We start from the raw sequence: 24,247 nt of genomic DNA, 5'->3' as shown, positions 1-24,247 counted from the left end.
TGATAAGGATTTCAGTACCTTTAGAATGAAGACTTTTTAAAAAATACAACAAAATACCAGTATCGTTAGCAATATATTCCTTAATGTAAGCAAATATGAAATCATGTTTGTACACAAATATGGAATCAATGTTCAGATGTCCCTGTCTCACAAGTTTTGTTGTGGTTTTGTTTTTTCACAGTCTGATGGTTTGAATCAGGACCCACATCAAGTCTTACAGTGTTTATTTAACCTGTCTCTTCATTTCCTCGGAGGAGCACAGGTTCCTCCTCTTCTTGCAGTGTATTGGAAAACAACTGGGGTTCTTTTTACCCAGTAGAATTTCCCTGTTCTGATTTTGCTGACCCCTCTGGAAAGATTTTTCAGATCACTCTGGCCCCGTATTTCCTGTAAGCTGTGGGTGGGTCTGGGCTTGGTGTGATTCTGGTTTGATTTCTGGTAGGGACTGGGCCAAGAGGCGGCCTGTCCTTCACGTGAGGTCCACGTGACCCCAGCAGCTTCCTTTTTGTGAACAAGGAGGTTACAGAAGGTCACAGCCTAGAGCCAGCTGTTCAGTTACTAGTGGTCTGAAACATGACCTGTTCTAACGCTATCATTTTCTCAACATTTGTTAGCGGAATTCCTCACCAAATTAAACTTCCGCCCTTTATCTATTTTTAACTCTGAGGTACAGTTCGTACAAGAAAAGAAGGTCAAATGCTTCATTGCTTCTCTCATCCAATTTCACAAGTTGGTCCCCTAACATCCCACCAAGGGTAACTAACAAAGTTTTGTTGCTTGTTTAAGTAAGTGCTTTTTAAAGTCTGTTGTACAGGTCAGAAAATGATGTCTCAAAGTCACAAAGCCAACAGCTGTTACAACGCCGATTCGGGAAATGTCTGCACTCGGGGGATCGCTCCAGACCCAGTTCCGGAGACGGGCCCCTGTGTCCCAACGTTCCTTGGGTCCCAGGAGAGGGCCGGGGAGGAGGGCCCTAGGGCATATAGAACTTGGAGAAGAATCTGACTCCACAACCCTGGGCTCCCAAAATGACAGCCAGGGTCACTCGCCCCCCTGCCATTGCTCCCGGGCAGAGACTTCAACTTGGGCGAGTTCGCCGCTGTGAGCATTTTTTAGGGAGTACTCCTCTTGCAGGTAAAAATACACTCAGGTAATTCAACTGCTATGGCGATATGATGCTTCTCCTTCGTCCCAATCCGGGGCATTAAAAAAATAAGCAGTTGTTTTTCCCCTTCAATAGTTACTGCTATTTCCACCATTGATCACACAGAACCATCGTCTTCAAGCATCCCTCCCACACTTAAAACCTGTGACTGCTGCGGAACCAGTGTCATAGAAGAGAAGAAACAACACTCCACCTGCGTTTTCTTATCCACTGCAGACTTCCAGCCCTCGGACCTGGGGACACCCCAGTCATTCCTTGAAAACATTTCCCAAGGCCCTTCCCTGGGAAGGAGCTGTCACGCTGGACGCTGCAGGCCCTGGCGAGCTGACCGCTGTCACCCCAGAGCGCTGGGCGCGGGGGCCCAGGACGAGGATGGACACGGATGATGGGCAGCCCGAGCCAGAGTGGTGGCGATGCCACGCCGTGTGTGCCACACCTGGCGGTGGATGTGCAGGGGATGCCGACGTCTGACACAAGGACGGGAACAGACACGGGGAAGCAATCGCCGGAGTGACCGTCTGCAGTCGGGGTGGGTTGTAATCTTTAGCCGGGCTCCGTGCTGCCCTGGATGCAAGCTGACCCTGAGTTCACGTGTCCCCTGCAGCCTTCTCGTACACCTGCAGGCGGGCCTGGCGGCCAGCAACACGTAGCCACCAGCTTTCAGACCCCAGCTACAAAGGGGGTGGCTTATGGCGGGGGGTTTTCTTAATTTGCGGAGGGTTGTCCCTCCTTCTCAGAAGGTCCCTGAACTGAAACTTAAGGAAAGGCTCCTGATGGCCGACCTGGAGTTCCCACTAAGGAATTGCAAACGCCGGGCCTCTTCACCGGGCCACCTTCCCAGAAATCCTGACAATTCCACCCGCAAAGGGGAACAAAGCCAGGGGCCTGGATGTTATTTCAGGTGAGGGAGGGAACGGTGAAATCAAAGCTAGCGTAGACCCAGGTTTGGCCTGGGGTAAGGAAAGGCTGGAGGCAAGTGCCTCCTTCCTGGAAATCTACGAGAACCCACACCCAGCTGTGGGGATGGCCCAGGGCCGCGTTTAGGAGAGGTGCTGACGGCAGCTGCAGCCAGAGACCGGGCAAAGGTCAGGGCCCCCTTCCCGGAACGCGAACTGGCTGAGCCCTGACCAGTCTGGCCTGGGTCCTGCTGATTCCCGGAAGGAATGGAAGGGGGTCTTCCCATTCCCACTGTGGGCTCACCCTGACTTAAGGCCAGTCCAGCACCCCAAGCTTCACAAAGGACCCTGAACTGAGAAAAGCACAACAAATGAGCAATTGAGAAAGGAAGTAACGAAGTCATCAACCCAGCCCAGGAGCCCGGCCTGCTCTGAGATGCCCTGGAGGGGCTGGCGGGCATCTGGATCACCAGTACGCGGGAACCTCAGGAACAGGGAGCCCCCGGGCCGCCTCTCAACTCAGTTGTTCAGCTTTTCCTCAACACTCCTCACTCTTCCCCAAGTTGTAAATCCCCGGGCACTCCTGTCCATCCGTACTTGCGGAAATAGGGCGTGAGGCTGTCCGCGAGCACACACAGAGCCTCCAGCAGCACCGCAGGGCTAGAACACCCCGCCTCTCCAGCGGAGATGGTGCCCCAAGCTCTGGCCTCACACCTGTCCCTCCATTTCGAGTGCTTGGGCGTGCCCCGGCCCCCCGAGTCCAGGTGTGCCTGTCATGCTTCTCCCCTCCTAACTGAGCCTTTCAGTCTCCACAGGCCCCTTCAGTGAGCCTCCATGGGGCTCCTCAGATGACCCATCCCTGTGTAGACAGGTTACTTGGAGCACAGCTATCAGATGACTTAGTTTCAAGGTTAAACTCCGGGAATGCAGCATCGTTTATACTTTTATCTCTGGGTCTCACCCGGCTTTTACCAAAAACATAGATGTTAAGTTTGGTTCTCTTGACCGAGTGGAAGACTTGGACTTTGATCCAACAGGATTCTTGAGACTTTTTCTCTACTTCCTAAAGATCAGAGAGATTAAAGAGCAAAGGAAGTTTGCACGTCTCTGTTGGCCTGAAACAAATTAATATCACTGTGATTCTGGTCAAATACGTTCTTATGAGATATACAGCCTCTGAAGGGGCAGCCGTGCGTCCCAACGTGTGTGTGCGTGCACACGTGTACATGTGTTTGTGACTTTCAGAAAACAGCATCTATCTATCGCTCAGCTAAGACTCTGCTGTGGTAGGCAGATCCATGTCTACGCTTCTGAAGGTTTACTATTGGGGTGGAAACAACCTATAAGCAGGAATAACCAGCATCCAGTCGAATACCTGCACTTATAGACGAGGACGTGAAATTCGTACAGAGAGCCTGCTGTGGAAAGGAGCCAGCAGGAGGGACCAAGCTTCCATGAGCTGCAGTAACACTTCTTTACAAATCAATATCTGACAGATAGAAACCTTGAAATGTGTAGTTGTTACCAAATTGCAATAAAATAAAGGGAATGTCATCAGAGTAGATTCCTTTCCCTCTATCTCAAACTTCCAGTTATCCAATTTGGTAGGCATTCTTTCTGAAAGAATTCAATCCTTTTGAGAGACGCTGTCACGCAGCCACTGGTGGGAAATGTGACACTGACAGCACATGCGCATGGGCATGTATCCTCAACAGTCACGCTGCCCTCGTGTTAACCTCATCGTTCATCACCACTTCCTCTGACTTTGTGAGTTTAAGCAAATGACATTGAACAAAGTCCCAACACACACACACACACACGCACTTGCACACGCATACACACACGCCAATACAGAGGTGTAGCTGTCAGAACCCAGGTTGGAACCTCCAGCCTCAGACAGTGTAATCTGATTCCTAAGGTCACCTTTGACAGAAACCACCCATTGCCTTCACTTTAATTAAACAAGGAGAAATAAAGCCATCTGAGTTCAGTAAACAGCTGACTCAAATTTCAGAAGCTATTCTTAGACAACCTCTTCTCCAGTGGGAGAGACCACAATGGCCCAGCCAAACAATGGGTGTGTGCGTGCCAGCCGCCAGGTGAGGGCCTGCACCTGCGTCCCCCACGGAGGCCGGCACTGCCCTAACCGCCTCCCGCACGTGGCCCCGAGAGGCCGAAAGGCAGACACACGGCCTCTTTCAAGGACGGCGGCTGCTCTGAAGAGAATGCACCTCTCAGACGCAAAGCAGCGCGGGGCTTCCGTAGGGCTGGATGCTCTGGGGAGGTGGCTGTGTGCTGCCCGTGGGTGCGACTCCTACACGTGGACTCACAGCGTCCCAGCGAAAGCTGCACTGGCACCTGGGAAAGAGTTTCCGTTGGTGCCCTGATATGAATCCACTCCCTTGGGTAGCCGTGGAAAGGCAGAGATAAAATGGAAAAACAAACAACACTGCCCCGACGTCAAAAAAAAGCTGTCAGGCCAAGTACAGAGCTCCACGAGGCCTGTGTTGTGGAAAGATACTGCAATCAGTCCACCGACCACCAGCTGGATGCTCTCACGCCACCTACAGCCTGACCACAGGCGCTTTTCCACGGGCTTACTGAGTTCCTCTAAGCCTCCAAATGAGGGATGCAAGAATCAAGGTCTCAGAAGTGCCCGTCAAGGGGCCATCACCCTCCCGCAGCAGAGGGCACGCTCTGGAACCGATCGAACTGGTTCTCTCCCAGCAGACGGCAAGAGAACAACCATCAAAAGCAAAACACCAACAGCAAAGGCTGCGGGAACTGAGACCTGTTATCGCCCTCTTGAATTCACCGAACAACAAATAAGGCTTTTCCCCGCTCACTGTGTACTTTCCTTGTGCCAGAGCCGGAGTTAAGAATCTTCACACGTTATTTCATCCCATCCTTATCAGCGAGCTGCGAGGAAGCGGGTCGTATCCCCACTGTACCGAACAGGGAAGTGGAGCCCAGAAGCAAGAGGGCTCAGTTCAAGGTCACTCCGCTCTCCTGTTGTCACAGCCCGTGTGGGACCCCGACCTGACTCTAGCCCCACATAATCGCTGCTATATTCTGTGCTATACGTGCATGTGAACATGTCTGTAGATCTATAGAAACATCTAGAACATACACATGACTCAGTCTTACAGAGCCTAACCACCTCGCCCATCACTAATGATCATGGTTACCTAGAAAAACAGTGATGCGTCCACTGTACAGCCCAGTAGACCACGTTCCGTGCAAGTCCCACAGGTATGACCCAAACAGGCAATAAAGTATTGGGTCCCCTTGCCTGTTTCTAAACGCCATGCCAATGGGTACGGCCACATAATGCCAACGGGTTTGATAAGCTGCCCTTCAAAGCTTGTATCCGATGTCCCTCTAAAACAATAATTCATCGCGATCTGGGCACAGGCTGGAGCATTTCTGTGCAGCTGTGGTTCAGCACCTTTCCCAGACGCAGTCAACACCCTGCGTAACTTCCCACGTGGCACTTTCTCCACTGAGTTGCCTTTTCCCTCCTTGCCGATAAGGCACATGCCAATAATGTGGTTTCCTTTTTACACTGGCTTCCAGGAATCTCGGAGGCCTGTTTGCACGTTTCATCCGCTCAGTTAACATTTACAAAGGGAGGTTTGCCTCCCAGACCTTTTTCTCAGCCCCACTGCCTGCCATTTTTAGTCGAACTTCACACCCACTTTTTAAGGCATCGCAATAAAACAGAGGATCTGCTACCAGAAAAGGCCTAGGAAAACGAGCATGGGGCAAACATCCAAGGGTTCAGAGCATGACAACCACATGAAGATTCCTTGATTCCTGTGTCCCAAACACCCCAGGTGGTCACAGAGGTGCCTTGCCCGGCAAAGACTCTCACAGAGCATAGCTTTAGCAGGTGCAGGGCACCCGTGCCATCAGAGGCACAGGAAGCAGGAAGGTGGGCGAAATCCCCACCAGGACTTTGGATTCTGCATATGGTGAAACCGGGGCCAAGGGCAAGGTGCCGCGTCCAGCCTGGGAAGCACAGGGGACGCACCTAGTAGATATCCTGGAGAAGGCGCCGGGGCACACCTGTCTCCCCTCCTCACAGGTGAGGCTGGGAAAGGCACACACTCCCCGCACAGTGAGTCACTTCCAGTTTGCAATAAGAGGGCTGTCGGCATCCTGTTGTCCCGAAAGTGCGCTGCGCCAGGTGTCCCGCAAGCTGCTGCTACGTCATCAACACCAGGCTCAACCCCCTCCAAGGGTTGGTAAGGAGGTGGGGGGCAAAGAAAACACCCAGCGGCACAATGACATTCAAGGAACATATCCATTTAAAGAGCAGACAAGAATAAAGATCTGCCAAAGTGAAAGTGTTATCACGGAGTTTACCTTCAATCTGATAGAAAGCAGGCATCGGTCAGAGCCTCTGCTCCAAAGCCACTGCATCGTGCCCTCCACGGACACCCTGGACACAAGTGCTTTGCCCACTTCTCTATCACTAAGAAAATGAACGAGGAGCATCTTTGCACTACAACAGGGGAAACTCGGGCTCAGGGAAATGAATCCCTGAAGTAATTATCGCTGCTGGGAAAGCTGGTTCTTACAAAGGAGTGTATGATTCACTCATCTTAAGGAAAGTGTGCAAACAGCTACTGCAAGGTGGTCCAGGGTCCCTACAGAGCTCTGTGAACAAACGCTACAGCTCAAACAGAGGGAGAGGATCCTGGAGGGGTCGGGAGACTCCCCAAAGAGGGCACGGCAGGAAGGGCCCCAAGGAAATGCCAGGGACTTACCTGTTCCAGGTGGACTTGAGCACAGTGGGGACTCACCACCTAAAGGGAGAAGAAATACGGTAAACAGGTGGGTTCTCTCAAGGAAAAAAAAAACGCAGCATCGTGATCAAGCGAGGCTCCCAAACCTGAAACTACCTCTGACCACATCCACACGAAGTTTCGCATCTCAAGACAAAAAAGACCTAGCGTTTACAGAGTCCAGATTTTTGTTCACTTTTGTAAAGTCCGCGTGCTTTTCAGAGAATGTCATGAAAACCATGGAGCCTCTCCCCAAGAGAGATGTCCATCGCTCATAAATACAGGACTTCCTCTTTAATGTGGAAGACGGAGCAGACTCCCAGGCTGGGAACTTCTGACTAGGGCGAGCGCCTCCTCACCAGGGAGCAGGGGGAACGGGGGCCAGGAGAGGGAGCCGGGGGCTCTGCCTGGGGGGGTCTTCCAGCTGCCCCAGGACCTCACAAACACGCTCAGGGCTCGCGTTCTCTACAAAACAGATTGCCTTTTCTAGAACTATTTCCACAAGCGGAACCAAAACCAGAGTCTAAATGTGGACGTTTCACTCTAGGCTGGAGCTTAGTGATCAGACAGTGGGGAGGAGTCCCTTGGACTCCACCCCGGGCCCCTGCAGACGTAAGCACGTTAAGACAGACACACAGGCCAATGTGATGAGGCCACAGCTGCAATCACGTCAGAAGAAACACAGTTACAGGCACCTGGGACAACAGACCCAGTGGAGATAAAGACCCCAGCTCTGGAGACCCCGTCTTGGGTAGGACGTCCGCTCCACCACTTCCTCGCCATGGGCCCTTGGGCTCTAATCGCTCTGGGCCTCTGTTTCCCCATTGGAGAACTGGAAGTTGTAAGAGCTTGTGGCGCTGAGAACAGGGGCTGACATAGGGCAGCTTCTCCTCCGGGGAACACGGTGCCCTCCCTGAGCAGAAAGGGCTGTCGGCAGGTGAGGGAATCAGACCTGCTTCCTGCAGTTCTGGAAGGCCACGATCCTGGCACCTGCAAGCAGGATTCAGCTGCCCATGGCTGCGTCCTGGCTCTCCTCCCTCCGGACCACGTGTAGCCCCATCCTCAAAGAGTTTTCTAAAAATGTGTAGTGGCAGGAGAACGCCCAGGGATCTGACTAATTGTCCTCGTGGGTTGCAGTGGGCAGCAGTGCAACCTTGGTTCTTGCCATGGTAACTATATATAGTCCTCAGCTTGTCTTACAAAGTTCCTTAAGGAGCGTGATACACACTCAGTCATTTGTCTGGGTCATATTATTACTCCACCAGGATTCTGACTCATGTTCTCGTCTGGGACAGGGGCCCTCTCTCCTGGCACCCCATCTTCTTCCCCCCTACCTAGCATACACTTAGCAGCCGCTCTCACTGTCCAGAATCGCTGAGCTCAGAGCTGCTTCACTTTACACTGAGAATTCTTAGGAAGCAGGAACAGTCTTTGGAAATAGAGGGAGCTACACACAGATGCACGTAGGATGGTGCTGGCAGTCAGACAAGGAGCCCCTGTGGTCATGGAGCACGGTGATTAATTTTCCCCTGTGTACAGTCTTCACGTGGTGCAGGCTTGTGTCCTGGGGCTTCACTGAACGCTTGACACACTGGTGAGAAGTGTGCAAGCCACCAGAGTCCTGCCTTTGACAAATCGTTATCTGTATTCCACGCAATGGAATACTAATCCAGCAATAGAAGGAAGTGAGCTGTCAGGCCATGAAACGATATGGAAGAAGCTTAAATACCTACTTGCGAAATGAAAGAAGCCAATCTGAAAAGGCGGCATACTGTAGGATTCCAACTTTGTGACCTTCTGGAAAAGGCAAACTATGGGGACAGTAAAAAGGTCAGTGGATGCCAGGTATCGGGAGAGGGATGAGATGTGGAGCACGGAGAAGCCTTAGGGCAGAAAAACTCTTCTTTGTGGTGCTGTAATGGTGGGTGTGTGTCACTATACATTCGTTCAAATCCTAGAATGTATAGCACCATGTAAATTATGGGCTTTGGTTAATAATGTATCAATATTGGCTCATCAAGTATAACAAATGCACCACGTTAATGCAACATATTAATAATAGGGGAAATTATGAGGGAGGAAAATGGGTATAGGTTAACTCTCTATACTACTTGTCTAATTTTTCTGTCCATCTGATACTGGCCTAAAAATTAAAGTCCGTTAATTATTTTTCATTCATTGTCTGGAAGATGTGCTTGTTAAGAGAACAAAAGCAGGGCTTCCCTGGTGGCGCAGTGGTTTAGAGTCCGCCTGCCAATGCAGGGGACACGGGTTCGTGCCCCGGTCCGGGAAGATCCCACATGCCGTGGAACGGCTGGGCCCGTGAGCCATGGCTGCTGAGCCTGCGCATCCGGAGCCTGTGCTCCGCAACAGGAGAGGCCACAGCAGTGAGAGACCCACGTACCGCAAAAAAATAAAGAGAGAACAAAAGCAAAAGCCCTATGCAGTATCAGAAACTTGAGTTTTAAAAAGAGCAACCACTAGGAAGACAGTCCAGAAGCCAGGCGTGTCCTGCACCTCCCGTGTCCCCTAGAGCCGCATGAAGTGCAATGACACCGACCACCTGGCATGGCCCCAGAATGTCCTCCAGAAAACGAGAGAGAGCTCTGTGCTCTGGGGCTCTCCCAGTCCCACCTCCCGGGACCCCCACAATAAGCCCCATCTGTGGCTGACATCACCAAGCGCTGTGCAGTCCGCACCCCAATCGTCTCATTTATACTGAGTGCCTTGTGTTGCCAGGCGCTCGCTGGCCTTCACGGCAATACATCAGTAGAAAAACGGACAAGTCCTCAGGAAGGAGACACTGGCTAACACAAACTGCATAAACTGTACTCTTCATTGGGAAGTGAGCTGTGGCGTGGGGTGCGGTGAGCGGGGCTCCCCAGTTCAGGGAAGCAAATGTCAAGCGGCAATTCTCTGCGTTCCTGCCAGAAAAGAGCCTCTGGTCCAGGGAACCGATTACAAGCCCTACTGTCTTGTTTTTACACGCTGCTGTGAAATGCAGACAGCAAATGTCTGAGGAAGGACCTTGAGTTAGAATGAACTTGCAAATGAAAATGCATAAGAAGTACCAACTCAGAGAAAAAGGGATGGTGGGGGGTGGCGGGGGGAAGCAACCTGTCCGTACAGAGAACACTAATGTTTACATCAAGAACTGCAAACACCTACTTTAGTAAAGATCGTCATCAAGTGGACACACGGACACGTGTCCCTTCACACCAAAATCCCAGGATGGGAACTACGTGAAAACAGACGGGATTCTTCACGTACATTTCCTCTTTCCTCCCTTCAAATAAGAAAGAGGGAAGCAGCTGACCACGGTCTGGCAGGACCACGGAGCAATCATGGTCAGGACACAGCATGTTCTCACGTGGACCACCCTGCTCGGCATCAGAGAACGTAAGCACTGTGCAGCCTGACCAGAGGGACAGGAGCGCACGGCTTCTCCGGAGGGGCTACATCCAGTGCTGGGGCCCACGTGGCTGCAGGCGCTCCACCGCCCCTCGGCTCTGCAGACCCGCCTGCTTTCCCCCTCGGGGGCTGCACGTCCTCGGGATGGAGCTACCAGGTAACCATGCCGAGGGCTGCTGTCCCGGGTTCAGGTCGGACCAGTAAGGGCGGTGCAGGCTCACCTGCTTTCTCTCCCCATCTCCAGGGCGTCCTCTGATCGCATCCCTCACAGGACCGTCTGGGTCTTCTATTTTCGTTTGACAAAAGGAAAGACAGTGGCTCTGGGTCATTTGCGGGTGGCCTTGGTCATCCTCAGCATGAAGGAGCTGGTGCCGCCTTAGCATTCGGCCTCTGCAGGGCCAGTCCCATCTCACTGATGGAGCTGAAAACCGAGCAGGCCCACAGCTCCCTGAGGGCATGGCCAGCGCATTTTTTCAGAGGGATCTGGCAGTGCCTCCCCTCGCCGAGCCCCTTGCCTGCTCTGTGAGGTGTCCTGAGCCAGTGGCAGCGGAACAGGGCTGCGTCACCTCCGGCAGGGCAACCCCCCGGGGACGCCTGCAGCTCAGTCACAACTGGGCCAGGGCACCCGCACCGCAGGTCCTTCTCCCCGGCCCCGCACAACCCGGGTAGCTGGTGAGCGTCCCGTCAGTGCCCCGGGGCGCTGAGTCCCAAAGAGGCCGGGCCACGGATCCTTCCAGGGAGGAGACGCGCGGCCACAGAGGTCAAACTCCACATTCCTCTCCTGATACAAACGGATCCCCTTTCTCACCGGAAGGAGCCCGGGAGCAGGGGGGGGACACAGGATGTGGGAGGGACAGGGCAGGAGGCAGAGCCAGTGCCCACTAGTGACTAAGGTGGCCCCAGAGGAGGCCCCGGAGGCCTGGCCTGTCTGGGCTCCAGGTAGGGCCGAGTCACCGTTACCAAGGGCAACCACAAACAAACAGGGCCGTGCCCAGCACACCTGGCGACGTGGCGCCTGCTGCCTGTTGATATCAGCAACCTCTCCCGAAGCCAGCGGGTGGACAGGTGAGCAGGACAGAGGAGGGACGAGGGGGCCCTGCACCAGAAGTGACTGTGCCCCTGGGGGATGGAAGTGTGGGTGAGTGCGTGTGAGGGGGCGGGAGGGCAGAAGGTGAGTGTGAGCGATGTGTGTGTGTCTACGTGACCGTGTGTCTGTGTAACTGAGTGTGTGAGTGTGCGTGTGGGTACACACTACAAAAGCCCAGCCCTGCACTTCACTTCCCGGGGGGAACCGTGGTGCTTTGTCTGCGGCGAGGCTCTTTCTCTGGAGGGGTGAGGCCGCCTCTGACAGCCCGCGGGGGCACGTCTACCTGCTTCTGGAGGTTAATCCTGGAGAGAGACTACAGCTCAGGTCTCCGCGTGCCTTACGGAGATTTGCTTCCCTTCTCATGAGTGCCACGAAACGATGAGCTCAGCTGTGCTGTCATTGCTTCTTATTAAATTTTACTATGGACAAAGCCATATAAAGAGTGATGTTTTCTCACCAGCTTCTCCAAAAACACGCATGCATCCCTGGTGCCCTGCCTATCACTGTGTGCACAGAGTAGAGATAAATCAGAGTACAACCTCTTGAACCATCGGGGATCCCAATTCTGCTGAGTCCTGTGAATGAGCTCCACAGAAGCCCAGACATCAGTGCCCTAGAGCGCGTGGCACGTACCACATGTTCAGCCACTACCACAAAAGTCCCCGGCTTGGTCTCTCCTCCTGCCATGTACTTAACTCTGCCCACAGCTGAATCCCTCCAGTTTGGCATCAAGCCGGCCTGAGCAGATCCGATTCACGCCAGGATCTTGGAAGGGTGGATAAGCAGCAGCTAATAGTTATCAAAGTGCATCCTGTAACTGCACACACGTGCCAAGGCAGAATGGTCCTCCAGCACGGAAGTGCAAGATGAGCAAACGGGGAGGAGACGGGGTGAGCCGACTTGCTCGCAGGGGGGATGCCAGGCGGTCTGCTGAGCTACGTCAAGTATAAAGGCATCGCTCTGTGCACACGTTGCATCATTAAATAAAATCACTTCAGCACAGTAATTCGAATTCTAACACAGACTGTGCAAACTCTGCAGTAAAGTTTACCTCTGTTTTATCTTTGCAAAGGTGATTCTTTACAAAGGAAACTCACAGGGAGATCAAGACTGAAGCACTTTCTTTCCCACATCAGCCTGTTAAGTCACAGGCCATCTTCTCCATCTCGGGCTCTGAGCCAGGAGCTGGAGGAACGGGTACGGACACACTGGCCATGAGGACGTCACACTAATGGGGGGGGAGGGTGACATTTCCCTCATCTCTGCACGGAGCAGCAGCCTGGTGGGAGGAGGGTGGGGCCTTTCCTCAAGGAACAGAAACTTTATCGTCACCTTTATCTTGTATTATGTACAGCTTTTACTTCTTGCATTTTATGATACTGATCAGTGAAGTAGCAAGGTGTTTTATGCGCCCATCACAGATGATTGAGTAAAGATAAAAGTTCAATTATTTCTATGACCCCATTTATTATAAATAGGGGGGTAGAATAATGAGAAGAGGAAAGCCCCCCTCTGCCCTAGTGCTCACATCATGAGAGAGAGCACGTCTGCTTAAATATCAGCTATCTTAGTGGCTCAGGATGCCGTAACTAACACCACAGCCTGGGCAGCTTAACGCAACAGAAATGTATTTCCTCAGTTCCGGAGGCTGGAGGTCGGAAACCAAGGTGTTGGCAGGGCTGGCTTCTCCAGATTCCTCTCTCTTTGGCGTGTAGAAGCCACCTTTTCTCCTCACCTGGTCTCCCCTTTGTGTGATCTCTTTTTTTTTTAAATAAATTTATTTACTTATTTATTTATTTTTTACTGTCGGCTGCGTTGGGTCTTCTCTGCTGCGTGCGGGCTTTCTCTAGTTGCCGCGAGTGGGGGCTACTCTTCATTGCGGTGCGCGGGCTTCTCATTGCGGTGGCTTCTCTTGCCGCGGAGCACGGGCTCCAGTAAATGTGGCTTGTGGCCTCCAGAGCGCAGGCTCAGTTGCTCCGCAGCATGTGGGAACTTCCCGGACCAGGGCTCGAACCTGTGTCCCCTGCATTGGCAGGATTCTTTTTTTTTTTTGCGGTACGTGGGGCTCTCACTGTTGTGGCCTCTCCCGTTGCAGAGCACAGGCTCCGGACGCGCAGGCTCAGCAGCCATGGCTCACGGGCCTAGCCGCTCCGCAGCATGTGGGATCTTCCTGGACCGGGGCTCGAACCCGCGTCCCCTGCATCGGCAGGAGGACTCTCAACCACTGTGCCACCAGGGAAGCCCAGAAAAATTTTTGTATTTAGCATTAGGCTGCATAGGGCCAGCTAGCTTACTCTGAATGTCCACAGAAATATGTCCCACTAAACCCACAGGCGTTCACCCTGATGAAGCTAAATCTCTATCCACGTTTACCAAATCCTGCTAATGGTGTCACTCTCCTCCCAGAATCCCAAATGGAAAGCCTAAGAACTGCCAGCAACCCTGTCCCCATCTAAGCAGGACACCAATCCTACCTGCCAGTTCTTCCCTCAAATGCCCACGAGTCCCTTCCTGCTGCCTCGTCCGCTGGACCAGGCCTTCCGCCCTCGCTGGGCACCACTAAGCTTCCAACGGGCCTCCTTCAGCAGGGCAACTCCCCCGAGAAATACTTATTAAAAGTAAAGGAGGGACTTCCCTGGTGGCGCAGTGGTTGAGAGTCCGCCTGCCGATGCAGGGGACACATGTTCATGCCCTGGTCCAGGAAGATCCCACGTGCCGCGGAGTGGCTGGGCCCGTGAGCCATGGCTACTGAGCCTGCATGTCCAGAGCCTGTGCTCCGCAACGGGAGAGGCCACAACAGTGAGAGGCCCGCATACCCCCCCCTCCAAAAAAAAAGTAAAGGAGGGACTTCCCTGGTGGCGCAGTGGTTAAGAATCCACCTGCCAACGCAGGGGACATGGGTTCAGCCTCTGGTCCGGGAAGATTCCACATGCCGTGGAGCAACTAAGTCCATGCGTCACAACTACTGAGCCCGCTCTCTAGAGCCCGTGAGCCACAACTACTGAGCCCACGTGCTGCAACTACTGCAGCCTGCATGCCTAGAGCCCGTTTTCCCCAACAACAGAAGCCACCACAGTGAGAAGCCCATGCACCGCAATGAAGAGTAGCCCCCGCTCGGCACAACTAGAGAAAGCCTGCACACAGCAACGAACACCCAACGCAGCCAAAAAGAAATTAATTAATTAATATTTTTTAAAATGCTTTAAAAAAAAAAAAAGTAAAGGAGAAAACCTCTAAAAGGACAAAAGGTTCTAGATAAAGACTCTGGAATCAGAATTTCTAACTTCATAGCCTGTACGAGGCACTCAGACCGTCTACCTCCTACCCTTCAAAAAGGAGCTATTGTGAGTTTATCCTAAAGATGGTCTGAGCAGGGAAAGGGGAGGCTGACAGCCCAGAGCCCAGTACTCAGCTCTGTTAGAACAGAAGGGAGGCCTGCCAGCTCCAGAAGTTCCTGGGGGACTCAGGAGTTGAAAGGTGCAGAGATACACAGGGCACATGAGAAGGCCCGAGTCAAAGTGCCTAGAAACACACAAAAATGAACCGTGCTGGCTGCACCCAGAGGTGACCAGAGGGCATCCCAGGAGCTATTTCTGTACTTGAAGGAAAATGGGAGGCAAGCACTTCCCGAATCCCTGCTCAAAATAAATAGCTTTACTAGAGAAAAAAACAAAGCACAGGGTGCAACTGGAGTTTACCTTTACAAATTAAAACGTGAAGCTGGCGACTCAAATGTGTAGTTGATTATTTCCATCCTGCTGCTAAAAATGTAAAAGAACTGGGTTTTTTTTAATATGAAACCTATCCTCCAGAAGTAGCTACACAAAAACAAAACCAGCAACTTGATTAGAAATGTCCTTCTTCGTGTACAACTGTAAGCGATTTCAAATGAGAGGCTCAAAGATGCCGACTCAAACCCGCGTGAAACACCTCCAAACACACGCTGGTCATCACCAGAAGTGGGCGAGCCACACTGCGGGTTCTGATCTCAGTGCTGGCCCTCTGTCCTCGGGGGCCCTCACCCAGGTGTCGGTGCTGTCCACAGACACACATGTTCAGAGGCAGGGAGCGGGTCGATGGTACTGCCGTGAGGCACAGGGTGTCCAGAGGTACGGTGGGAATGGGTCCAAAGCCAGCGCCCTGAGCACAAGGCCTGCAGAGGTCCCCAAGGCCCACCAGCGTGTCCTCCCCACAGGGAACAGGGGACCATGAAGTCGTGCAGGGTTCGGTCACCTCTCCCAGCCTGAACGTAGTGCTTGGGGACAACAGAGGGAAAGGGCAGCAGAGAGGTGACCTTGGAGAACAAGAGCTGGCTTGCACCTCCTCTACCGGGCGGGACGTGTCGCCGGCCAGAGCTGGAGCGCACCCCCAAAACCTCCAGGAACCTCCTGGAACCTGCCCCTTTGGAGACCGCACGCTAGGCCCCAGAACAGAGGGCATGGGCACGGAAGGAGGGCGCCGTGAGGACCGTCTGCCAATGCATGGAGCACACGCTGCAGCGCCTAGAGCGTGGGCCAGGGCCGGCGGGACACGCTGCTTTACTCCTATTTGTAGAGGGGGGACACCCAGGGTCACAGAGATGCCACGGGGCCATCAGGACACAGACCCAGGTCCCAGGGCCCCTTCTCCGGTAGCTCTCGTGGCTTTCGGAGCTGCTTCCAACAGCTACGTGTGGAAATTTCCATTTTCTGCTTCTATTCTCCCCAAAAGACTGCAGGTGCAGGGAAATAATCACCTATTACAGAATTTCATGAACCAGCAAATCCAGTCACTCACACTCAGAGAGGAGGGAGGGAAATCGTCACTGAGCGCTTTTTCTTGATTTTGTTTATATTTGAGGGACAGGTGCCCGCAGCAGCCTGGCCCCAGGACAGCTCTTCCTCTGCGAGGTGTCCCAGGCCGCACAAGGCACCCTCCACGGCCGGGCTCCCGCCCTGCTGTCTGACCCAGGACAAACACACACGCACCTTGGTTACTCGCATCACAAGAGTGACGTCTGCTTTGAATCGCCGGGTCCTGCAGTCCTGGGTGCCCCTGCTCTGTCATCAGAGCCCAGCTGCGTGGGTCAGATGGTACCACGCTCCTGACGCCCTGCGGGCAGGCGCCTGTCCCCGCCCCATCTCCGGCCTCAGTGAGCACGCTTGCCTGACCGCGTCTGATCATCTCCTGCGTAACTAAGTCCCCTTTGCAAGGCGGCTCCAATAATTAACTAGGATCAATGCGCTAAAAATATTCCAAAACATTACCGCGATCGGTCCTCCCGTCCCCTCTAAGTCCTACAGATGACGGGGAAGCAGGGCAATGGCTAATTTGTCACGGGGGCCTCACCCAAGTGGTCTCTCTAGAAAGGACCACAAGATGCACTGGCCGAAGATGATGGTGCAGGAAGCGCTGGGGTTTTTTTTGCTTGTTTTTATTTTTTTATTTTTTTTGGAAGCGCTGTTTTTGAAGGAATCTTCCCGAATAGACACATTTAAATGACTGCAGCTCTTCAAAAGTCACCTTGAGACACTATACACATATTCCAGTCATTGTGTTATTAATTAAAACTAAAACCCTGCTGCAACTGCCTTTGGGATCTGAGTCAGGTCCTGGAGCAGAGCTGTGACTGCAGGCAGGGGCAACCTGCACAGCGTGCGAGCACCACGATCGATCGCAGGATTCTGCAAACATCAAGTGTCCTCCCAGAGAGCACGGAGCCCCACCACTCATGAAGTCACAAAAACACCTGCTCCCAGGATTTCAAAAGGTATTCTGGGAAACTTGAGCAATGCCTAGGCTCAGGCGCCCCTCCCCTCACAGATGATGTCGCCAAGCAAGAATTTGTGACAGCTGGCCCCAGGGGCTCCCCCAACCTCGGGTTTGGCTCCAGGGGAGTCGGCCTGGAGTGAGAAGGATGTGGCTCAAAAGTAGGTTCCCAGGGCACCCCAGAGGTCCTAGTCTAAATAACAAAGCGCATTTGGACCCAGAGCGGCCCAGGCTTCCTCCCGCTGCCCTCCCCGCGCCCTGCTCAGGATGGAGGACCCCCGCCCATTCGGTAACCAGCCAGGAGGTCAAACGTGCAGCAGGTGAGTGCAGTTAAGTATGCGTGGAGGCTGCCCTGTTAGCCACTACATGATGCGGAATGAAAAGTGACGATTTCGAGAAAACAGAAGGGCCTATTTTTAAATTATATGACTTATTTAAAATAAATAAATTTCAGATGAAGATTATAATTCCCTTCTGGGCTTTTTAGGGAAAGGGCTAGTGAATCCTACATAAATATAGCATAAACGTAGGCTGCTCTAGAAAGCAAATCAGTTGTGATGGAGTGAGAGTGTCAACTACACGGCCACTCGGTCCTGTCACCTGGCTACACACCACCGCCAGCTTCAGCGGCCTCTGTTTGTTTCCCCCGTGTAAAATGAACACAGTGCCTGCCGGCCTATTCAGTGCTGCCCGTCACGGTCTGGTAAGGGCCCTGCACAGAGAAGTGCCCAAAGAAAGGAAGGATGGGCTTCCCTGGTGGCGCAGTGGTTGAGAGTCCGCCTGCCGATGCAGGGGACGCGGGTTCGTGCCCCAGTCCGGGAAGATCCCACATGCCGCGGAGCGGCTGGGCCCGTGAGCCATGGCCGCTGAGCCTGCGCGTCCGGAGCCTGTGCTCCGCAACGGGAGAGGCCACAACAGTGAGAGGCCCGCGTACCGCAAAAAAAAAAAAAAAAAAAAAAAAAGAAAGGAAGGAAGGAGGCTCCAAAACCACCTGGAACAGTGCTATTCAGGGGATGAGCTTCTCCACGTTACAGTGGCTCCGTCCTGCCGGCCACCTTCAAGCCCAAAGACCCCACAACCAACGCCGCTGTTCAGGCCCAGATTATCTGGGATTTAAAAACATTAATTCCCATACAAAGAAAACTGCCAGGTTTATATAAAATAGCACTTTCCTAGAGCAGCTGCATATGGCTTGCTGACTGAAAAGCAGACCCAGAACCCCCTGGTAGGAACGGGCACATGGAGGCCATTCCCCAAACTCTGGCCTCAGAGTAACCGTTTCCAGTGGGGCAAGAACCACAGCCGTGAATGTACCTTTAGCAGCGTGAAATGGGTAAGGTGACTCTTCTTCTAGTTGTAATGAGTCAAAAAAGGATCAGTGAGGACAGCCTATCAGGGAAGGGATCTGAACGGGAAAAGAAACAAGAATGCCCAGAAGAAGTGCAGAACTTACCAGGGCTTAATGGCTCTTCTGACCCCAGTGACAACGGGCAAAAATAAAAAACAAGACACAGAAGCAACCGAGATGTCCTCCAGTGGTTGAATGGATAAATAAACCGTGGTACATCCAGACAATGGAATGTTTCTCAGCACTAAAAAGAAACAAGCTATCAGGCCATGAAAAGACATGAAGGAAATTTACATGTATTTCACTAAGTGAAAGAAGCCAGTCTGAAGAGGCTACGCACTGTATGCTTCCAAGTATATAACATCCTGGAAAAGGCAAAACTATGGAGACTGTAAAAAGATCAGCAGTTGCCTGGGGTTATGGGGGAGGAGGGATGAAGAGGGGAAGCACTTTTAGGGCAGTGAAACTATTCTACGTGATACCGTAGTGATGGATACGTGTCATTATACTGTTTGTTGAAATCCACAGAATGAACAACGCCAAGAGTGAACCCTAATGTAAACAATGGACTTCAGTTAATAGTAACGCCTGGATATGGGCTCATCGACTGTAACAAGTGCACCACACCTGTGTGGAGGTTGATGGTAAGAGGGGTTCTGTGAGAGTATGTAAATTCTTCGTACCTTCCCCTCGATTTTATTATTTTACTATTAATAAAAAACAATCAAACAAAAGTCAACAGCCAAGCATCAAAACAGAGGCAACATCTGTCTACCACGGGTGGGTAACTGGAATCCTCTACCAGGACTGGCCTCCCTGGGTGGTCCTACAGCAGGCCAAGATGGACCTGCCGTCCAGCAAGCTACACCGGGGCACCCAGCCCAGGGCCTGAACGACAGCAAATCAGGAAGTGTTTGTTGAATTGGGCAGTTTGAAAATTAACCTCCTCTTGCCTTAGGGCAAGGGGTGGGAGGAGGGAAGAGAAGTGTGAACATTCACTGAGAGGGCAGAGAGGCCAGGCCAGGGTTTGCAGCTCAGCCCGCGTAGGACACGGCTCTCAAGTCCCATCCCCGGGGCGGGTGGTGTGACTATTTCAAGTTCCAGGGTCACCTGTAAGGCTGGGACAAAGGACACGATGCCCTCCAAGGGAGGCTGTGACGATCAAAGATAGAAAAGCAAAGGCTCAGCACATTACTGATCATCCCTCAGTACCGTAGCTGATTTCTGTTCCTTCTGAGCCCAGGTCAGAAGCCACTCACGAGCTAGATGTTTAGCTCTCTGACCTCACGTCACCCCAAACCACCCTGCGGGATTACAGTCAGCCATCGTGCTTCAAATGAGACTCTCAGGCTTGCCTGTGTATGTGGAGGCCTGGGGTGATGAACACGCAGACCCTCACGAGGCTCTGTGCTCGACCGACCGGGAGTGTTATGAAAACATTCTCACTCTTTCCTTTTTACTAATTCAGGTCATTTGTTCCCAGGAAACGATTTGTGTCCCAGGAAAGAAAGGTCATCACCAACATCCTGTGGGGAGGTAAAGACAGACTCCCCGCCCCCATTCCTTCCCCAAATGCCTCCGAAGGCCCCGAGCAGGCAGGGAGAAGGCGGCCCTGGAGCCGGGAAGGATGGGGCGCTTCGCCCAGGTCGGGGCCGGCTGGTGGGCTTCTGGGGAGCAAGGGCCTCGGGGCCTCGAGGCACAGTAGGATTTGGACATGAAGATGGGGCAGTGCCAGGCCCCCCGGGGCTGGGGGCTCAGCGCTCGGGCAGGCTGGCTTCTCCACCTCCTCTGTGCAGGGACGCGCCGAGCTCCAGCGGCAAGGCCATCGGACGTGCCCACGCACCCCGGTCAGCACGGGCCCCGCACGGCTGACAGGAACTGCTCCCGCCTGTGTCTCCGGGGAGGGCTGGGGTCTCAGAAGATGCCATGCATGTGAGGTGAGCAAAGCCGTGTGGGAGGGGGCAGGCAGGGGGCACGGATCCTCAGGGCATCCTTCACGGCAGAGAAAGAAGACGCGGGACAGGGAAGGACTCGACCCCCGAGCCAAGGGGGAGCCTTGCCCATACCTACGTGTGGGTGTCTCAGGGAAGCTGGCCACGGGGCTGGGGTTCCCAAGGGGGGCTCTGGAGGCATCAGAGCAGCTGCACCAGGTGCACAGGCCCACATCAGCTCCACGGCTGATCCGTGAAGAGCGAAAATACGTGGGGCGGCAAAAACCTGAACTTGGAAGCCCAACACCCTTGAACCCTGGCACCTGGATGCCAGGTGACAGTGGGTAAGTCATTTCACCACCGGGGGTCTCTGTTTGCTCATCCAGTGAAGGGAGGGGCTGGCCGACAAAGCCTGGGACAGCAGGCCCCAAAGGGGAAGCTGCTGCCCTTGTTACTCGGAGAAGAGAGCTGTCTGCAGACAAAGGTTAATGACCAGACATGTAAGTTAATGGTTAAAACTCATGAATGAAGCCGGTGGGTAGCTGTTGACACCCAGGAGAGACGTCTAGGGTGGTCTACGAGGAAGTCGCAGGCTGTGGCCCTCGTCCTTCCCATGGCACAGAGATGCCATCTGAAGCCAGCCTGTCTGATGAGGTCACTGAGGCTCCTGCATCAGCCACAGCCAGAACCTGGGGTCACTGGGCCGAGGGGCCAGCATGGCAGAGGAGGTGACGACAGCAGATCCTGCAGGGGTCCCGAGGCAGGAGAGGCCCCAGGGGTCCTGGGGTCGCCCAGAGCCACACCTGCCTCACATGGTCTCTCTTCAGGGAGAGGAGCCCATGACAAAGAGTTCTGCTTCTACGGGAGGTGGAAGTGGGCAGCGGGAGGTGGAAGTGGGCAGCGGGAGGTGGAAGTGGGCAGCAGAGCTACCGCGTGGTGGACGGACGAAGAAGCCAGCCGAGCCCGGGAATCCTCTCCTGTCCGGAAACCAAGTGGCAGCACCTGCAGTCCTGGTCTTTATCTCCAACAAGGCGCCCCGTCCAGGCAGGCTCAGAAAGAGAAGAGGACAGCTGGCCCCGGGTTGTGTGCTGTGCAGGCCAGGGACGGGACACAGGGGGTCCGAGGACAGTCTCTGAGCCGGCGGCAGGCAGCTCAGGGCAGAGAGGGCTATTCCACACCGCGTGTGCGCTCCAGCTCTGCCGGCTCAGCCCCTATGCGGGGCCTCACATGTGCGGAAACCTGCTGGAGGCACGGTGCTCTCGCCAGTGCACCAAAGCTCACGGAACACCCCCTCTGCCGCACCCCCATCCCCCAAGTGTCTCCGCACCAACATCTGCCTTCCTGAAACAGCCTTCTTCCTCCTACTTCCTCTTTTCTCTTGCCAGGGAGTCAACCAGGGGCCAGGAAAAAAAAAACCAAGTCACTCTGCCCAAACAGCTCATGTGGCACCCATGAACAAGCACAGCCTCCCAGGGAGCAAGACAGTTAGAATTCCAAACTTTCCAGTAATTATACGTACATTATTCTGCTTCCTTAAAATTTAAATAATTACTACTACCACAATCAACAGTTAAAAGCAAGCTGTCTCAGGTGGGTTGCAGAAGTTTTTATTGACCCATTTTATGCATGAAGAAACTGAGGCTCTGGGGAACCGGACTTGCTCCAGGAGACAAGGAGGATGAAAGCCCAGGTCTCTGCCTCCGTGTACCCTGGGACCGCATAGCCTCCCCTGGGGGGTGGGTCATACTACCCGACGGCCAGGAAGAAAGTGCCCTCGGTCCTAGCTCAAGGCTCCGTTTCCCTGCCTGAGCCCCCAGTCCATAGCTCAGCCCCTTTTCTGCAGGATGGCCCTCTCCTTCCACATCTCCTGCTCTACCAAGAGGACATCCCGGGCCTGGCTGGGAGCCTCTGATGGTGGCCCTGGCAGCAGCAGGGCAACGACAACGCCAGCGTGGTTAAACGCACACGAACACGGTCCGGGGTTCGTGCCGTGCCCTCGCCTTCAGTGTTCCCAGCGCAGAGGGGACCCACAGCCCATACCATCCCCAAGTCAGTAAGTGGATGGATGGGCCAGACGTTAGGCCAAAGCCTGTGTTTTTGACCAAAGCTTCACGTAAGCTTTCTCAGTCTCAAAGAAATCCGGGCACGCACGGTTAGGCACAGACGTGTGGTGATCAAGGACCCAGCCGTCTGCGGGAGCTGCGTCTCAGCTCCTGGGAGACTGAGCTGCCCTACCCCCAACCCCGTGCTTATCTCCAGGGGCGGCCCTCGTCTGCTCAGCAGCAATGGCATTATAGTTTTGGAATAAGAAGAGTCTTTGTTATTGCTAGTGGCATTCTCTCCTGCCATTCAAAGCTGCGTTATCCAAAAAAAAATGACTACGGATACATTTCCCCCTCCACCATGATCTAATAAGAATAAAAGCTTATCTATCCCTAGCAAACTGCCAATTACTGTGGCTAGAAATGCCATAATCAGTGATAGTTAAGACTTTTGGAATATTCTTTGAACCAAAGAATTCAATCCCCTAAGTAGCTGGCACAGGGCCCCCTTTGAGAAACAGTGCCAAGGGCAGCAGGGCTCAGTCTGCAGCTGCGGGTCAAGAATGGCCGGGCCAGGCAGAGTGTCACGGGAGGAGGCCCGTGCACACGACGCACACTCACACGTGCAGCATGACACGGGACAAGCAGGGCTCTGGCAGTGGCTCTCCCCACCGTCCGCCCCACCGGGGTGACGAGGCACGAGCTCCGCAGGACAAGGCTTGCTGCAACTGGGACCCTCGGGGGCTGGGGGCGCGTCCAAACCCTCAGCAGGCAGACGGGGGGATAACCCTCTGGGAAATCCGAAGTATTCCCCAAGGTGGCATCTTCCCCACCTCCACTGCATGCAGGAATCTCTGCTCTGACACAGTCACTTAGGTTTCAAGTACACAGCACACTGGAAAGACAAGCAATTTGTGGGCAAAGCAGACCTAGAATAACCAAGGTCAGAAATCAGTCCTGCCCAGAGGTCAGTGTGAGTAAGAATGCCTGGCCTTGGACAGAAAGGGGAAGCCTTCTCCACAGTGAGACCGCAAGTGACAGCAGAAATGTCCCAAAGCTCCGCCACGTGGCCTGATCCTGAGACGACTAAAACACACATCACGTGACACCTCGGAAGAGACAGGGGCAAGGGGGCTGCCGACTTGGGGGCTGGATAACAGTGCAGCGCAGAGCTCCATCCTATAGCCTCGCCACTTCTGCATGCGTCCCAAATGCTCCATGACGAGAAGTTTAATAAGCAAAGTCATTTAATCTCTTTCTTGAAAAATAAAGCAGGGCTAGACCCACCTGTAATTTCTCTAGCTTTGTGCGTGTGCATCTGTGTGTGCGTGTGCCCGTGCGGGTAAACTGCGTGCATGTGTGTGACGTGTGTGTGTGTGTGTGTGCGTGTATGTGGGCACGTGTGAGTGTGGACTGTGTGTGAGTGCCCGTATGAACGTGAAGCGTGTGCATGTGTGTGACTTCACGTGCGCGCCTGTGTGGATCGTGGGGACAGTGGAGGAAAGCAGGATCCTGGTCCTCACAGGGAGAACGCACGCACGTGAAGCCAGCCCACAGTTCCACGAAGCCCGCGTCCAGCACACGGTCCTTCCACTCGGAGCCCAAGGACCAGTCGAAAACTCTCAGGAGAGGCTGAGCCGTGAGGTCCAGAGCAGCAGCAAAATCCCAAGACTCTCTAAAACCCCATCTCCCTGGACCTCCACCCACCAGGGGCAGCCTGCAGGGCACCTGAGGGGGTCCCACAAAGGTGGGACCGGCCAGTCAGCAAGGAGCGACGCGTGGGCCCTGGCTCCACTGAAGGTAACATCATACCTGGAAAGCGTGAGAGG

The 24,247-nt window shown here is 53.7% G+C and overlaps 1 protein-coding gene across 5 annotated transcripts in view; it reads right to left on the bottom strand.

Moving 5' to 3' along the window:
* TNS3 (tensin 3) overlaps positions 1 to 24,247 on the bottom strand; it is a 188,128-nt gene that overhangs the window by 144,002 nt on the left and 19,879 nt on the right. For 3 of the 5 annotated variants that reach the window (XR_013829912.1, XM_079932348.1, XM_079932349.1), the window contains exon 4: positions 6,834 to 6,872. The exons of 1 other annotated variant lie outside the window; for it this stretch is intronic. Coding sequence is in view for 2 of the 4 variants with exons in the window: in XM_079932348.1 (XP_079788474.1) it covers positions 6,834 to 6,872 (39 nt within the window). In the remaining 2 variants the exon portion in view is untranslated. Of the gene's footprint in view, positions 1 to 6,833; positions 6,873 to 7,210; positions 7,720 to 24,247 lie in introns of those variants that run through there. One more of the 5 variants, XM_079932351.1, reaches the window with a different exon arrangement.

The sequence above is a fragment of the Stenella coeruleoalba genome (assembly GCF_951394435.1).
Source record: "Stenella coeruleoalba genome assembly, chromosome: 9".
Lineage (NCBI taxonomy): Eukaryota > Metazoa > Chordata > Mammalia > Artiodactyla > Delphinidae > Stenella > Stenella coeruleoalba.
This window is presented reverse-complemented; position numbering and strand designations above follow the sequence as displayed.